Here is a 17,238-nt window from a genome sequence, read left to right as displayed (position 1 = left end):
TGGGAGGGCATTTGGGTCTGGATAGGATTCTGGGGATGAGTAATGAGAAAGAGAGTGACTGGCTTGGGGTATGACATAGAGGAGTCCCATCTAAGTGGCATCAGTAGAACTTATTACAGACCTAGAAATGAACTGATGTGTTTGTATACAGATGCTAAAAGTATGAGAAATAAGGAGAACGAAACTGTTGCATTAATTGAGTTTGTTCAACCAAAAACTGTTGGAATAAAGGAGACATGGTTAGTTGAAGATTACATCCTGACAGAAATAGAGATGGAAGGGTATGATGTTTTTTGTGGAGATAGAAAAGACAAAAAGGGAGGTGAAGTACTGCTGATGATAGAAAATGAGTAGTGCTCATACAAGGTAAAGATGTAAAAGGTAAAAATAGCATCAGGAGTTTGAGGCAGTAGTGTGAAGTAGATGCATAAAATTAAATACTTAGATGCTGCTATAGACCTGGTAACATGGAGGGTGGTGACAATGAAACAAATAAGAAAATAGGAAAAGGGTGATCATTATAAGATTTCAATTATGTAATATAAATTGGGATGATGAGATAGCATCTAGAAGTAAAGAAAATGAATTTTTCTGGGACAACTACCTTAGGCATTATGTAACAGAGGAAACTGCAAAGATTGAGTGTCTTGGATTTGATCATCTCATCAGAGTGTGAGACGATCAAGAAGTTGATGAATGCCAATGAATTGATTATTTGGGTGGTTGCCAGCTATATGAGGAAAGGATGTATATAAAACAAGGCTGGTGATTTTGAAAATTTCACGAGACAGCTTGAAACTATCATGAAATAAGGAGCTGGGTGGAAAGGATTTCAATGATGCTTGGATGTTTTTCAAGAACTATCTAGCAGAAGTAATGTCTAAACATATTTCAAAGGTCAGAAGTTTAAATAATGTATGTATGAAATGGATAAATGAAGAGTTAAGCATGCAATCTGGAATAAGGCATTATGGAGGCAGCATAAGATGAGTGGTAATAATCAGTAGCATAAAAAGTAAAGAACAGACAAGGAAAGTAACTCAATTGGTAAGTGTAGTAAAAGTTCAATATGAGCAGCATTTAGCTTATGAAGCTAAGGGGGGGAAAAACTTCGGGGAGTTCTTTTGATATATAGCCAACAGAAGGAAGAAAGATTATGGAAGAATGATAATGATAATTTTGACAATGAAAATGATAAAACAACCACTGCAGAGGAAGTTGAGTGAATATTAAATGAGCACCTCATAAAAGGGTATTTCATCCTTTGGGTACAAAGTTTGAGTGCACTTGAAAGCGAGGAGCAGAGAGTGACTAGGTGAGCAGAAAGAGAATGGAGTAAACTTCATATTACTAAGGATGTGGGTCTTGATGCATTACCACATATTTTGAAAGAATATGCCAGGGAGTTGATATCTGCTTTGACATACTCATTTAATATGATTCTTACACTGGGCCAAGTTCCAAAGGAGTGATATAGGCAAGCCTGTATCACTCCATAAGGCAGGTGATATGACTTAAACTTCAAATTATAGGCCAATCTATACAATCAGGTATTGTGATTAAAGTGCTGGAGAGGTTAGTAAGGAAAAGGTTCCAGGACTGGATTTACAACAGTGACACTCTGATGGATGGTAAAGTGTTTGTTAAAGGAAGATCATGTTTTAGAACTCGGCTTACTTATTACAATAAAAGTGTAAGGTTTTAAATTTTGGAAAACAAAGATGGGATGTAGAGTACAGAGTGGGTGGGAATATATTGGAGGAGGTGGATGAAATAAAAGATCTTAGGGTGATGGTAGATAAGGTCTTAAAATTAAGAGGACACATTGCTAAAATTGTGAGTACAGCACAACAGGTTTCTGGCAATGATGCAGACAGAGGACATCGACTTGCAGAAGTAAGGAGATTATGGTTCTATTGTATAAGGCTTTTGATTAAGCCACATATGGACTACTGTGCACAGATTTGGTCACCTGGGTTTTCAAAAGGATGAAGAGATACTGCAAAGGGTCCAGAGGAAATTGACTAAGATGCTTTCTGATCTCTGGATTGTTGAGTATGAAGAAGGTTTGAAGATATACAATGTTCAGTCTAGTGGATAAGATGAGAAAGATATAATAGACATAAGTTGGCAAGGGGTTTTTATCAAATGGACGTTGAAAGAGGTTTTCATATAATGGTGGGGGAGAACAAGAGATCATCCTGGAAGCTGAATAAGGAGGATATGAGCAAGGAAGTGAGCAGGTTTTTTGGATGATTAGTGGTGAATGATTGGAATGAACTGCCTGTGAGTATTGTAACTGCAGAGAATGTGAATGTATTTAAGGAACAGTTTAATAAGCTGTGTGAGACAGAGGGAGCTCCAACAATGAGTTTGAATCCATGAGGGTCTGAAGATAATGAAGAAGAAATGGAGGAAATCTGAAGAAACTTGAAAAAGAGGATGATAGCATCATCATCAAATTCCTGACATGTACCCTCCAGGGGTGTACAGAATATGATAGTAATACATGAAAAATTTACATCATTACTAACTTCCTATCTACAATTTTCCTCCAAATCAGTCTGTTACTTGTCAAGACTCCAACATTATCAGATCTTATATTTCTATCGTCTAAGGCACTTTGTACTGTATCAATCCACCTATATCTTGGTCTTCCTCTGGGTCGTTTTCCTGTCAACTTGGCAGAGAACACTTGTTTTGCTAATCTTTCCTCGCCCATTCTGTTCAAGTGACCATACCACCTGAGATTAGCTCTGCTAACGCATTCCAGGATGCTGACAATGTCAAGTTCTTTCCTAATATCCTCATTTTTAATATGATACTGCCATTGATGCGATCTGTTCACGCCTCTAATCTTTCTCAGGACTCTCATATCTGCGGTCTCTAGTCATGGGTCAAGTGTTTTACTTCTGACCCAGCTCTCAGATCCATAAGTTAAAACCGGTTTCAACACTTCTTGTATACAGCTAATTTACTGTTCTGACTAATTTCTCTCTTATTCCATATGAATTTATTCAGTTGACTTCCTACCATACCAGCTTTGTTGATTCTGTTGTCTATTTCCAAATTCAATTTACCTTCACTAAAAATCGTGCCTAAGTAGCTGAAATGTTTCACTTGTTCCACAGGTTCTCCGTTCACAACGCAGTTGACATTTTCAACGATTCTGCCTATTTTCATTGTCTTTGTCTTTTTGTTGCTGACCTTCATTCCATATCTATTACAACAGTTATTCAATTTACTCAGGGAATCTTGCAGACTTGTAGTGGATTTATTTAGGAGTATAACATCATCTGCATAAAGCAAAGAGTTGACATTAACATCTCCAATTTTGATATCATGTTTAATACCACTTTCCTTCATAATGTGATCCATATAGATAATGAATAACAGAGGGAATAATGTACATCCTTGTCTCACACCAGATTTAACATTAAACCATCTTCCTGTACTTCCTTCAATTCTAACTGCTGACTTACAACTCAAATAAAGACTAAGTATTGCTTGATATAATGCCCCATTGACACCATATAACTGTACCGTATTGAATAGCTTCTCTCTTGGCACCTTGTCATATGCCTTTTCCAGATCAACAAAAATTAAATATAGATTTTGTTATATTCCCATGCTTTCTCAACTATTTGCTGAAAAGTGAAGATCTGATCCTGACAGTCTCTATTTGGCCCTAATCCAGCTTGTTCTTCACCAAGCTTTTCTTCCACACTTCTTCTCAACAGTTTCTCTAGTATACTTGCATAGGTCTTGCCAGAACACTCAGTAGAGAAATACCTCTGTAATTCTCACATTCAGTTTTATTTCCCTTTTTATATATGGGTACAATGAGAGCTCTACTCCAATCATCGGGAATTCATTCCTCTGTCCAGGCTTTCTGAACTATGCAGTGCAGCCACTCTGTAAGACTTTTATACCACCATACTTCAGCATTTCTTTCTGGTCGAATATCATCTACTCCTGCTGCCTTTCCACATTTCAGGCCTTTGATGGGTTTTTCTACTTCAAGTATTGATATGTATTCATGACTGTATGCCTGTTGAGTATTTTTTTTACCACTGTGCTATCACTGCTTGTTTCATTTAGCAATTTTTCAAAGTAATTACTCCATACTTCAAGGATATCTTTTTCTCCCGTTTTCGTGTCACCTTTATCATCTCTACCTCCTTTTACAGGCACTCTTTCCTCCATTTCTAAGCTTCTTCAACAACCTCCAGAATATTTTGCCACCTTCTTGATATTTATATTCTATGTTCTTGCCCAAAGTCCTCCCATGACTTTTGTTTAGCTAGTTTTACACAGTGTTTAGCATTCTTGCATTTGTCTCTGTATTCTCTAACAGCACAAGCTGATTTATTTTGCCAGAAACTTTTGATATGCTTTCTTCTTTTCCTTCACTGCCCCTTTAACTTCTTGTGTCCGCCATGGAGTTCTGATTTTTCTATCCTTGCAGACAACCTCACAACATGCCTCTCTGGCTGAATCAATCAGGGTTTTCTTCAAAGTTTGCCACTGAATCTCCAAGGTTTGGTTCCTGTTCTCAAACTCTTTCATTTTTTCTTCAATAAGCTCTGTGTATTTTAGTCTGCAGTTCATATCTAAGAACTGCTCAACTTTTATTCGCTTTAAAACTTTCTTACATGTTATTCTTTTCAATATGAAATTCGATTTTATCCTGCTCAAGACTAAATAGTGATCACTTCCAATTTCAAATCCTCTGTATATTCTAGTGTCCTGCACCATGGGGAAGACATCACTATTGATAATGCTAATTATTATTGGTGGCATTTTCTTTATTTTTGACTGTGTTGTTAACTGAGTTTCTTTAACTGTGACCATTATTACGTGATATTGTTTCAAAAGCAGTCTACGTTCCTGGCACCGAAGAATATGATAAAAATTGCAGCCAAGACTTTGATATCGACGTGCAGGACTTGGTGCAATGTAGTGTGTGTTTAATGTATTCATTTCCAAGAGTCAATGGTTTGTGGTATGAAAGCAAGAGTGGAGTGAAGTGACCGAGTGTGTATGCAAAATGCTTCATGAGCAAGTGCAAGAAATGCAGATCACGTCAATAGTAGGAGAATGAAGAAAGTGAATGGGAAAAGTATTAAGGGGCAAGAAACTGGGAGTAAAGAGAAAGTATTGGATGGGAATTCGATGATAAAAAGTGTACTTAATGAAAACATGATGAAAGTATGTTTCTCAGGTGCAAAGATCAAGGATATTAGTGAAGCCGTTAGTTTGAAGGGGGGGGGGGGAGAGTGAAAGAGTTGATTGGTTTGGCAGGCACAAATGATTTGAAAGGTGAGAAGCATGCAATGAAAGAGGATTTGAAAGAAGCAAAAATGAAGAGTAAGAAAGTAAAGATTATGAGTCTGCTGCCTCGGTATGATAGGAGAAACCCGAGAATAGTGGCCATGATTGATAATGAGAAGACTGTGCACAAGGAGGATGTAGATCTATGTGGAGCAGTGGCTGCTCGTACATAAGCACTGCGACACTGCAGCACCCCCAAGGAAAAAATGAAAAAAATTAAATTTTGTTTGCGTTTATAAATAATAACAATGCTTACAACATTATATAAATGCAATACAACATGTTAAAGGTTACAGCTTATGTTTTGACATTGATTGAATAGTTAATAATTGAAATTGTTCGATTAAAGCTTTAGATTACGAAACAAATGCACTGCGAGCTAACGCAGTGTCAGAATTATCATGTTAGGCCAATTGCAGCTAGCCTCGCCGATATTCGTTTGCACTTCTCATTGCACGTTACAAGTGATTACAACACTGCTCATTTGGGCAGTGTATCGTATGCTTGTGCGTGTTATTTCTGTGAGATACGAAACTTTAATTATTGGTGTTTGTTCGGCGGTGAGGGTGAAATATTTTTAATAAAGCAATTTCTTAATATGTAAATTTATTTATTAATAAATTGGTTACTGATTAGGAAAAAGAATTTTTTTAATTTTTATTTTGTATATGCAGCACCCCCACTTAAAATATTCATCGGCTGCCACTGATGTGGAGGAATAGTCCATAAACGTATGGAGTGAATTTGATGAACGAAAGGACTTATAATACTCGATGGACTATATTTGAATGGTTTCGGAGTTAGACATTTGGAGAAAGTGAAAGTTTAGAAATGCAAAATCAGGAAAACTAGAGATATTAAGTGAGATACAATGAGAATGTATCTGACAACCCCTAGAACAAATGTGTGAATGAAGGGAATCACCATGAACAGCTGGGTGCAGTTTTTCCAGGTTTCAAATATGAATAGGCTGGTAATGCCATTATGCAAAAGGTAACAGTTTCAATGCTTTTTGAAATATGGGTCTGGAGAACGATCCTTTAAGTACCTTGGAGCGAGAAAAGAACCACCAAGAGCATAAGATATCAATTAAATCCTGAAATGAGTTGCTGCAACATGGAGAGAAAAATCCTCAGATATTTTGGATACACCTCAAGAAGAAAGGGAAAGAGCACTGAAAAGCTCTTCATGCAGGGAAAGATGCCAGGAGCTAGAAAAAGAAGGCCCCCCCTCCCCAGGGAAGATAAGATCAAATTCCTGCTCCCACTGGACTAAGGCTGGAGGATGCACTTAGAATAACAGAAGCCAAGGACAAACAGAGAAGACTAATACATCAGGTCACAAGTCCTTAGTCATGGGGAAACTGACAAAAGAACTGTGGGTCCAAGGGAATGTTCAAAATGCATGTACATGAATTCCAGATGTATCAAAAATAAAGAAGTAAAGTTTTTGGTACTGGTCAGCTCAACATGATCAAAAATTATCAGTATTAGTGAGACCTGGTTGACAGAGAATGATGTAGTTAGAGGGATAGAATGTAAGGGACAGTGCATTTTCAGAGAAGATAGAGGGAATAGGATAGGAAAATGGGTATGGTAGTTAAAGAACTTCAACCAAGAAAAATAAAGTTAAGGATTGTAAAAGACTTTCATTTAATTTCATCTGAAGCTGTGTAGTGCGAGAGGCTAATAGGACAAAATCTATTGTTGAATGCAACTACAAACCAGAGGAAGATGTGGATGCCATGCATCAGCAGATTAGCACAATGAATGCAGGCTGAGCAATCATCATGAGAAACTTCAGCTATGGAGATATAAGAATAGAAGGAGGAAATGGAGTTTATACAGTTATTAAGGGATAATTACCTGAAAAAGCATGTAATGGAGAGGACTATCACATGGAGAGGAAGAGAGTTTTGGATCTAAAAACATCAGAAGATATAATCTATAACTACTACAGTAGCAACTCTAATTAGAAAAAGTGACTATGAAGTTTTGTTGTGGGAGGTTCCTGAATGTATTGGATTCTCAGTTGAGAAATGGTTTTCACAGAACTAAAATGCTAGCAATTATGACAAATTTAGGTGGCAGCATGGAACAGTGTCATGGCATAAGAAGCTACAAGGAATGAATGTCAGTGGTGCAAGTGAAGTGGTCAGGGATTTTTTGAGAGTGGAAGGATCAGACTGTATACTCAGGGTCAGGAGGATAAGCAGTAGTAATTTAGTGGATGAAACTTAGCTAAGAAAGCCAAAGTAAATCCAGAAGTTTTTTTTTTTTACTATGTAATAAGTAAGAGAAATAATGATTATGGATGGATAACCTTGTTCTGAGTGTCGATGGCAATAAAATAACAGAACAGAAGAAATAGTAGTTACTAAGCGATCACTTTGTGTATCAACTAGATGGAGACTTCGCAGTTACTAATGTGAGAAATGGGGCAGATGAACCCCCATTTCTCACATCAGGTACTCAACATATTCAAAAATATGAAATGTGAATATAGCAGTGGGACTGGATGGCATGTCAACTCATATGCTAAGAGAATGTGTAAGAGAACTGCCAGTGCCTCTGGCAAAGTTGTTTAATCTAAGTTTGTTCTGGCAAGATTCCAAGGGAGTGGAAAGAGGATAACATAACGGTGGCTCCGAGACAGAAGTAACAAATTACAGACCAATTAATATCTCTGGAGTGGTGGTTAAAGTATTGGAAAAATTGGTTAAAAGTAAAATTCAAGAATGATTGGATAGGAATATGATCCTCTATAGGGGGCAGCATGGTTTTGTAAAATGGAGGTCCTGCCTCGGTAATTTATTCACATTTTATGATACAGTGATGACAGCAGAATTAGATAAAGGAAATGGCTACATTATGATGCTGCTGGGTTTTGCAAAGGCATTTGACAGAATATCCAATGGAAAGTTGTAGTAAAATCAAGGCGAATGAGAGTGACTAACTACAAAGTTATAGTACAAAGCCCTGGAGTGCCCAAGGGCTTTGTACTATGACCACTCCTCTTTAATTTATAGATTAACAATATAGCAGAAGATTTGTTTGGGGAGGGATATTCAATTTATTGATGATACAAAACAGGGCAGGACAATAGTTGATAAAGGTGATATATATCTTGTAGGATGATTTATATAAATGGGCAGTATGGGCAAAGGATAATGGTTGTCAATTTAATGTGTAAAATGGTAAAGTAATGTACTTTGAGATGAAAGGATTACATACTTCACATCATATTGATGGTACAAGATTACAGGAAATTCGTGAGACTACAGATCTTGGGGTGATGGTGGATAGAGATTTGAAATTTAGAGGACATTTTGCAAGAGTAGGCAAAATAGCTCAGTGGATTGATTACTTTGATGTTGTCTTCAACACTGAGAAGCAAAAAAAATTGAAGCTCTCTCTCTCTCCCTATATGGCTATGATTTGGCCACATGTTGACTACTGTGCACAGATTTGGCTAGCTGCATTTCTAGGGGACTGGGAGGTAGTGGAGAGGATTCAGAGACGAGTGACCAAGCTCGTGATAGGTGTCTGGAATGTTCTCTATAAAGATAGAATGGAGATTTGTGGGTTGCAGTGTAGTTGACAGGTGAAGGAGATGGGATATGATAGAAACAAGTTACTAAAGGGATTCTATAAGACTGATACAAAACAAATTTTTCAATACATGGGAAGTAGGGGGAAAACAAGGGGGGATCACACTTCGAAGTTATCTATAAGTAATCTATGATTAGTAAGGATGTGAAGGTTCTTTACTTGGAGAGTGTGGAATAGACTACCAGAGGTAGTTGTGAGTGCCCCAACAGTGAATAAGTTTAAGAAGATTATATGATAAGTATTGTGTTAATGAATAATGTGAGTCTCCTGCAATGAGTCTTTTGAATCCATGGAGAACCTCTATAAATAAAAATTATATGCACTTTCGACTGTAGAAGTATAACTTCATCAGCATTAATAGATAAAGAAATAAAATAGTTAATAAAATTTTTAAAATTTAAACAATTAATTTCAATTTATGAAACACATGAATGGTGAGTATTAGTTAGGATAACTTCCCAAAATTGAGAAAGTTTAAGGCATTCATTTTTGTTAAAGTTAGGATTGTGAATGTGTTCTTCACAGCTTTCTTTGTGCAGCCTTTCCATAAGAAAACAGCTTTTTTGTAATACTCTTTGGTATTGTTCCACTGAATTCTATGTTTTGTAGATAAGGCATGGCTTGCTAAGCCAGATTTATTGGAGTAAAAATACATTCTTGATGTTCTTCAAGGTGAATTTATGCAGAGTGACCAGCCTGTCCATACTAACATAAGCTGCAAGAGCAGAGGAGTCTGTACATTTCAAGATAAGAGAGGAGGATATTTGTCTTTTGGAGAGATAGGAATGTTTTTAGTTTATGAACTGGATGGAAAGAGACTTGTGGATTAATCTGGCAAGAAGTCTTGCTATTTTTTTTTTTTTTTTTTTTTTTTTTTTTATCTAAAAGTCCTTTAACATATGAAAGACAAATTCTGAAAACTTATTATTACAGGCAACTCCAAGGAGTCCTTAGACTCATCGAGAGAGAGGCCCTAAACATTATGTCAAGAATTATCGAACATTTGCACAGTATCTATCATATTTTGCATTGAACTCATTCACAGTCATGGTATCCATAACAGACTCTGGCAACCAATTCTGCTCATTCATTACTCTCCAAGCAAAAAACCTAATTCTAACAACCTTGCTAAGTGTACTCTTACTCAGTTTCTATGGATGATCCCTAGTTCTCCCACCAACACACCTGTTCTGAAAATGAATAAATCTTGTAAAAACACCTCAGTAATTTGTATGTTTCAATCATATCATCCCTTTTCTGCCTATCAACCAGTTTCTGTAACCTGCAAATCTTCAGCCTGTTCTCGTAAGGTTCATTCCATAAACCTGCAACCATCTTCGTCACTTGCCTCTTGATCCTCTCCACCTCCTCATCACCAAGAAACCCTGGCACCCAGATCTGCACAACAGTAAAGATAGGGTCTTAATCAAGGCTCAATAAAGAGAAACAATAACCTGTCAAAAAACTTGTCAACAGTATTCTTAACCAAGTGATCTGATAAGCTCCTTTGGCCACCTTTGTTACGTGTTCCCTAAACTTTAACTCCTATCTGCTAACACTCCCAAGTCTCTGGCTTCAATTTCCTGGAGTACAATTCCACCAATGTTTACCAAGATTATCAGCTGTATACCACCAATGTGGTATATAGCTGGTAATCTTTTCACTACAAAATGCATAACCTTACACTTTGCCACATTAAACTGACATCCATTCTCCTTTGTCCAGTCTGTCAATCTATCTGAATCATCCTGCAAAATTTTGACATCATCTGTATTAACTATTGCTCTACTCCACTTTGCATCATGAACAAATAACTGAACAGTTCCTCTCAGATCCTTTCCTATATCGTTAATGAACAAATTAAACAGTAGCGGTCTGAACTGAACCCTGCAGCATGCTACTAGTCACAGGCCTTCTTTTGGACTCTACTCCTGAATAACCTACTCTGATATCTCTCCAACCACCCTCCTATCCATCTCACCAACCCTATATCCATCCCCATGTGCTGCAGTTTACTGATTAGAATTCCATGCGAGTCTAGCAGTATCACTGTAAACCCATTATTTTTATCCAACTCAGCTGTCACTGTATTATAAAATGTGAGGAAGTTACTGAGGCACGACCTACCATTCACAAAACCATGGTGCCCCTCCCCCCATACAGTACCCCATTTCCATCTATCCATTCCTGTATTTTGCTCATGACCAACTTCTCCAATACTTTGACAACTCCTGATATGCTGATCGGTTGGTAATTTGCTACATCAGTCTTGTAGCCTCCTTTATACCATGGAACTATTTTCCCCTCTTTTCACCCCCTCAAGACTAACCAGAGCTGAGACTTAGATTAAACCCATATGGTCAAGGGAAATGACAATTCCCATGCTTGATTATTTTATTTATAGATTTTGTATTATAACCATTAAATTTAAAAAGGTAACTCTGATAATACAAGGAAATGGAAGAAAGTTGCAGCAAAATGAGAGGTAATGGAACTATGGGAGCAATAGAGAGTGAACTTGAAAGAATTTCATGTGCTATGAGAATGTGCAAGTGAAATGGAAGTGTCTCTGACAAAGTTCTTTAATCTAAGTCTCAGCTCTGGCAAGGTTCCAAGGGAGTGGAAAAAGGTTAAGATAATTTCATTACAAAAAGGTGGCTCATAGACAGAAGTAGCAAATTACAGACCAATTAGTATCTCTGGAGTGATGATTAAAGTATTGGAAAAGATAGTTAAAAGTCAAAATTCAGGAATGGGTGAATAGAAATATGATACTCTAAGGAGCAACATGGCTTCATAAAAGATAGGCGCCACCTTAGTAATTTATTCAGGATTTTGTAATAAAGTGCCAGCAGAATTGAATAAAGGAAATGACTACACCATGATACTGCTGTACTTTGCAGAGACATTCGAGAGAATACTGCATGGAAAGGGATTACATAAGTTGGAACGAATAGGAATGGATGAGGCTGGTGACATGGACAGAAGGGTGATTGACAGATGGACATAAGAGGGTGGCATGTAGTGGAGTGGAATCAAGGCAAATGAGGGTAAGTAGTATATTAATTGGTATATTAATAATATAGTGGAAAACTGAAGGGAGGAATGTTCAGTTGTTTGCTGATGATGCAAAACTGGTAAGGGCAATAGTTGATAAAGGTGAGACATCCTGCAGGATGATTTAAATAAATTGGCAGTATGGGCAATGGTTGTCAATTTAATGTTACAAAATGTAAGGTAATGCACTTAGAGATGAAAAAATTACATACTTTACATCAAATAGATGTTACCGGATTACAGGAAATTGACAAGGCTAAGAATGGGGGTGCTGATGGATAGAGATTTGCAGTTCTGAGAACATATTGCAAAAGTTGGCAAAACAGTTCAATCGATTTCATATTGGAGGTTTAATGGAATATTTATAGCACTGGATAAGGATTAAAACTAATTTTAATGCTGCCAATATTTCGTCTCAGTCACCGAGACATCTTCAGGAATTACAAAAATCTTTTGTAACAACACACTCAAATACAATACAATACAATACTAAGTGAAACACATGGCTGACTCTAAAGTCCTATTTGGGTGGTGCACCCTCTATGAGCGTGTTTAGATGGCCTAGGATGTAAAGCGGGATCTCTGATAATTAATGTTTCTCAAATTTTGTGAAGTTTTATGCAACCGTATTTATTTAATGGAGAATTCAGAAGAAGGAATAAAGATTGGAGGTAGACAGATATTTGCAATACGACAAATGCAGATGACAAGGCATTATCAAATAATGAAACAGGACTACAACATCTGTTGAACAGATTATTGAAATCCTGTATCAATTATGGAATGAAAATTAACATAAGAAAAACAAAAGGTAATGAAAATAGCAAGGAAAGAGGCAAATATGGATATTGGAATAAATGGGGAAAAATTGAATCAAGTAAAGACATTTGAATATCTAGGAAGTGAAGCAAGAATAGCGATGGGAAGAGATGCCTTTAATAGAAAATAGAATTTATTCAGAAGTAAAATGAACAGAAACCTAAAGAAAAGACTAATAAAATATTATGTGTGGAGTGTTGTCCTCTATGCCGCTGAAACTTGGACATTGAAGAAAGAAGAAATTAAGATTTTAGAAAGCTTTGAGATGTGGATTTGGAGAAGGATGGAAAAAATAACTAATGAAGATGTCTTAAAAAGAGTAGAAGAAGAAAGAAGTCTGTTAAAGAGGTTAAAAAGAAGAAAGAGAAACCAGATCGGACATATTCTGAGAGGAAATGTAATCATCAGAGATGCCATTGAAGGAAAAATAGATGGAAAAAGAACCAGAGGAAGAGTAAGGAAAACAATGCTAGATGACAATGCTGAATGGAAACAGGTACACAACCTTGAAAGAGAAGGCTCAGAACAGAAGAGAATGGAAGAAAAGTTTTTGCTACTAAGAGAAGAACCTGCTCACTTGCAGAATACTTAAGCAAAAGATACTATTCCTAAAGTATGGGAAATTATCATACAAAAAACTGTGTTAAATAATTAATGTTTTTTTTTTGTTTTTTTTGTACTACTTTAGCACGTTATGCACATTTTCATGAGATTCTATTGTAATCATGCGCCCTAACTGTATGTTATTCCTAATTTTTGTTTAAATACTGTACTGATGATGTCCTAAGATACTTAGGATGAAATATTTACAATTAAATAATTTTCACTGTGGTTTATACGTGTGTTTCTTCTAATTATGAACGCACCACAGGTTTCGTTATTTAAAAAAGTCCTGTGGGTTGTATCCAAAACATGGTCTGCAAGGCTAGATAGACCATAGTCGTCATTGCAGATGTATGACTTGTGTTCTTCTAAATGAATAGTTGCTGATTTACCAGTCTGTCTGAAGTAAGCCAGCTTGTAGGAACAGGATACTCGATATACTCCAGGCACTGAGAAAGGAGGGAGCTGATCTTTGGTGGAACAGATAAGGATAATAAGTTTATGGTGGGGCTTCAACAGTGTGGAGGTTGTACTTTTTTTTTTTTTTTTTTTTTTTTTAAGGACCTGGCTATTTTTTCTTATGTGCCACAGATGTAGGGTATGGTAATAGCATTTCTGAAGTCTTCCTAAAGAGATGGCCGGGGAATGGAGGAGGAACCGATTATTATTTTAATTCTATAATCGCTGTAGCCATCAGAAAAGTTGTGTATGTGGTTGAGTGTGGTTGAAAGGGAGGTTCTGAACAAAGCTTGTGGGCTCTATTGGTTAGAGTTTTAATAATGCCATATTGTTGAGAGGGGTGGTGGTGGGAGAATTTGTGAATATATCTGCCTGTGTGAGTAGATTTTCTATATACAGAGAAGGAAAGGTTAACATTAGGAAGGTGTGTTACTAAAATGTCTAAGAAGGGTAAACTATTGTTATTTTCCTTTTCCATCGTAAACTGGATTCTTGGATGTAGGCTACTGAGGTGACAGGAAGGAGTCTAATGTGTCTGGGACATGAGGCCAATAGAGAACACATCTATATATCTTAGCCAGATAGAAGGTTTAAGAGGGGCTGAGTCTATGGCTTGTTTTTTCAAAATTTTCCATGTAAAAATTGGTGGGAGGGGGGGGGGGCACATAGCATTTCCCTCTGTCCATCTGTAGATTTTGTTCTTCTAAGAAAAATAACCAGAATTGATGGAAAGGAAAAGCGATCTAAGATCAGAAGGAAAAACATTTTTAAGTGTTCGAGTGTCATTTAAGGAAATATTGATAAACAATGAGGTGATGTCAAAGCTTACCAGTATATCTGTATTATTTAAAGTTAGATTTTCAATTAAGGTTTTAAAATGGGTAGAGTTTTTTTTTATATAGGATGTGGTAAGACTAGTGGGGGGGGGGGGTCAGAGAGTTAGCTAGTGGCTTTGACAGTTTGTAGCAAGGTGCATCAGTGGCATGTACTATAGGTCTTAGGATGAAATTAGGTTTGTGGATTTTTGGTAAACCATAAATCGGGGAAGGAAAAAAAACTGAAAAGTTTGAGATATTTTGCAATGTCCGGCAGCCAGGAGAATTAAGTTTTTTTAACTTGCATTTTTTGGGGGGATCATGTTCTAGTGGGATGTAGGTAGCACGATCTCTGAGAATAATCTCCATTTTTTTTTATTATATTTTGTGGCATTAAGGCCAATAAAGAGATTATTTCCTAATTATATGGAGATCGCGCTACCTATAATGATGTTAGCATATGTATTTCTTGAGTTCTTGAAAGTAATGTTAACAGTTCTTCCTATTCAAATATGAATACTAATAACAGGTGATCTTTGTAACACGCACAATGATATTAAAGTACTTTTAGACAGGGGATTTCGGTTTTGCTTATAATATTTTGGCATTGAATATCTTCATCCTTTTAAAAAGCATAATTAGCTCATAAAAAAGCATAAAATTTTCACATTTCTTTACATATACTTCTGCCTAAGGAGATTAACCTGATCATAAGTAAAAATTCTTCATACCTAAATGCTTGTAGTGTTGGTTGTGTGCCTGAAGGAGTATTTTTATTCTGTCTAGTGGAGCAACAGTTGTTTTTGCACACATGCCTGCAATACCTAAAAGTGTAAAATTTAAAAATTGCAGAAACAAGTGAGAGCACAAACTAACTAAATTTCTTTTATATATAAATATTTAAAAAATTATTTAATTAAATTAAAAAATGTAATGATTTGGTATTAAAGTATACTTACAATATAAAAAAAATAAAACAAAAATAGTGAAGATGTTATTGAGTCAAATATTTTTATTTGGAAAAAAAAAAAAAAAAAAAAAAAAAAAAAAAAAAAAAGCTTTTATCTAGTTTATTTTATTCATTCATATGGAATGAATAACAAAACATGCAGTACAACACACTGTCACTTTAAAAACATAAAATTAAATGGTTACATCCATATTGGTCAGATAGTTCATAGCTTCAGGTGTAGCACTTAAAAAGTTCAATTTGTCTCCTGAATATGCTCCGAGATAACACTGAGTCACAATGTGGTCCACAGCTTGTCTTTGAGCTCCACAATCACAATGTGGGGATGATCGTTTACCCCATTTAAAAAGCATGTCCGCACATACACCATGGCCAGTTCGTATTCTGTTAAGCTGAGTCCAGGAATTTCGTGGGAGGTGTGAGCAAGCATTTGAGAGAAAATTTTGTGATGTCATCTGTCTGGCTCTCCCACTGTTCTTGCCACTTTTGCTTCAGGTCAAAGTTAGATTGTAGTAGTAGTTGGGCTAGTTGTAGTGGTGGATGTCTTGATCTCAATTGTTGTACACTTAAGTCTGGGAGATCTAAATGTATTGGTAGGGCTGTGTTCTTCAAGATTTTCTTATACTCCTGTAAGAGAGCCTTAGTCCTGCGCAGATTCGGTGGAACAATGTTGCTAAGAACTGGAAGCCAGTGTGTGGGCATTGATTTAATTGTGCCAGAAATCAGTCTCATTGTATTATTTAGTTGGCTATCAACAAGTTTAATATGTGTGTCATTTAGCCACACTGGTGAGCAATATTCGGCAACAGAGAAAACTAGACCAAGAGCTGTAATCCGCAGATTATCAGTTGTTGCTCCCCATGTTGTGCCTATTAGTTTTTGTATATTATGTTGTTACGGGTTCTTAACTTATTGTAGTTAAGAAGTGTCGTAGTAAACATCCTTCAAAGAAGATATGTAAAGTGACATCTGCCATGTGATTATTAAGGTGAAAGCTTGATACTTCTGTTTTGTCTCGATTGAGCTGGAGTCTCCATTTTTTGTAATATTCACCTATTGTTTTCAGATCTTTTGTAAGTACGTCTTCAGCCTAACTCGTGTTTTTGTGTCGAATGGCAATTACAGTGCCATCAGCATAACAGAACTTGCGTGAGATGGTAGTAGGCAAGTCATATGTGTATAGGTTATAAAGTAAGGGTGCCAATACTGACCCTTGTGGAAAACCATTTAAGTTTTCGTTGTCAGGACATTTTATTTCCTAATATAACTTGAAAGAAACTTTCATTGAGCATGGAGGAAATTAAGTGTGCAGTCCGTTTACATGGGACAATGCTAAGAAATTTGTATATAAGACCTTCATGTCATACTGTATCATAGGCTGCTGTTAGGTCCAAGAAGACAGCTGATGTTTTTTCTTGCTTCTGAAATCCAGCTTTTATGTATGATGTTAAAGTGAGCACTTGATCACAGCAACCACGTTTTTCTCTAAAACCAGCTTGTTCAATCGGGACATGCTGCATAATTGGTATGGACAATCTGTTGTACAGAAGGCGTTCTAACATTTTATAGG

The 17,238-nt window shown here is 36.5% G+C and overlaps 1 protein-coding gene across 1 annotated transcript in view; it reads right to left on the bottom strand.

Moving 5' to 3' along the window:
• LOC150099543 (mitochondrial coenzyme A transporter SLC25A16-like) overlaps positions 1-17,238 on the bottom strand; it is a 144,440-nt gene that overhangs the window by 108,354 nt on the left and 18,848 nt on the right. Inside the window, exon 2 of the mRNA XM_090404372.1 lies at positions 15,430-15,522. Within this exon, the coding sequence (XP_090260498.1) occupies positions 15,430-15,522 (93 nt within the window). The remainder of the gene's footprint in view (positions 1-15,429; positions 15,523-17,238) is intronic.

The sequence above is a fragment of the Typopeltis vanoorti genome, chromosome 14, assembly GCF_054136105.1.
Source record: "Typopeltis vanoorti isolate ZY-2024b chromosome 14, IOZ_Tvanoo_1.0, whole genome shotgun sequence".
NCBI lineage: Eukaryota > Metazoa > Arthropoda > Arachnida > Uropygi > Thelyphonidae > Typopeltis > Typopeltis vanoorti.
This window is presented reverse-complemented; position numbering and strand designations above follow the sequence as displayed.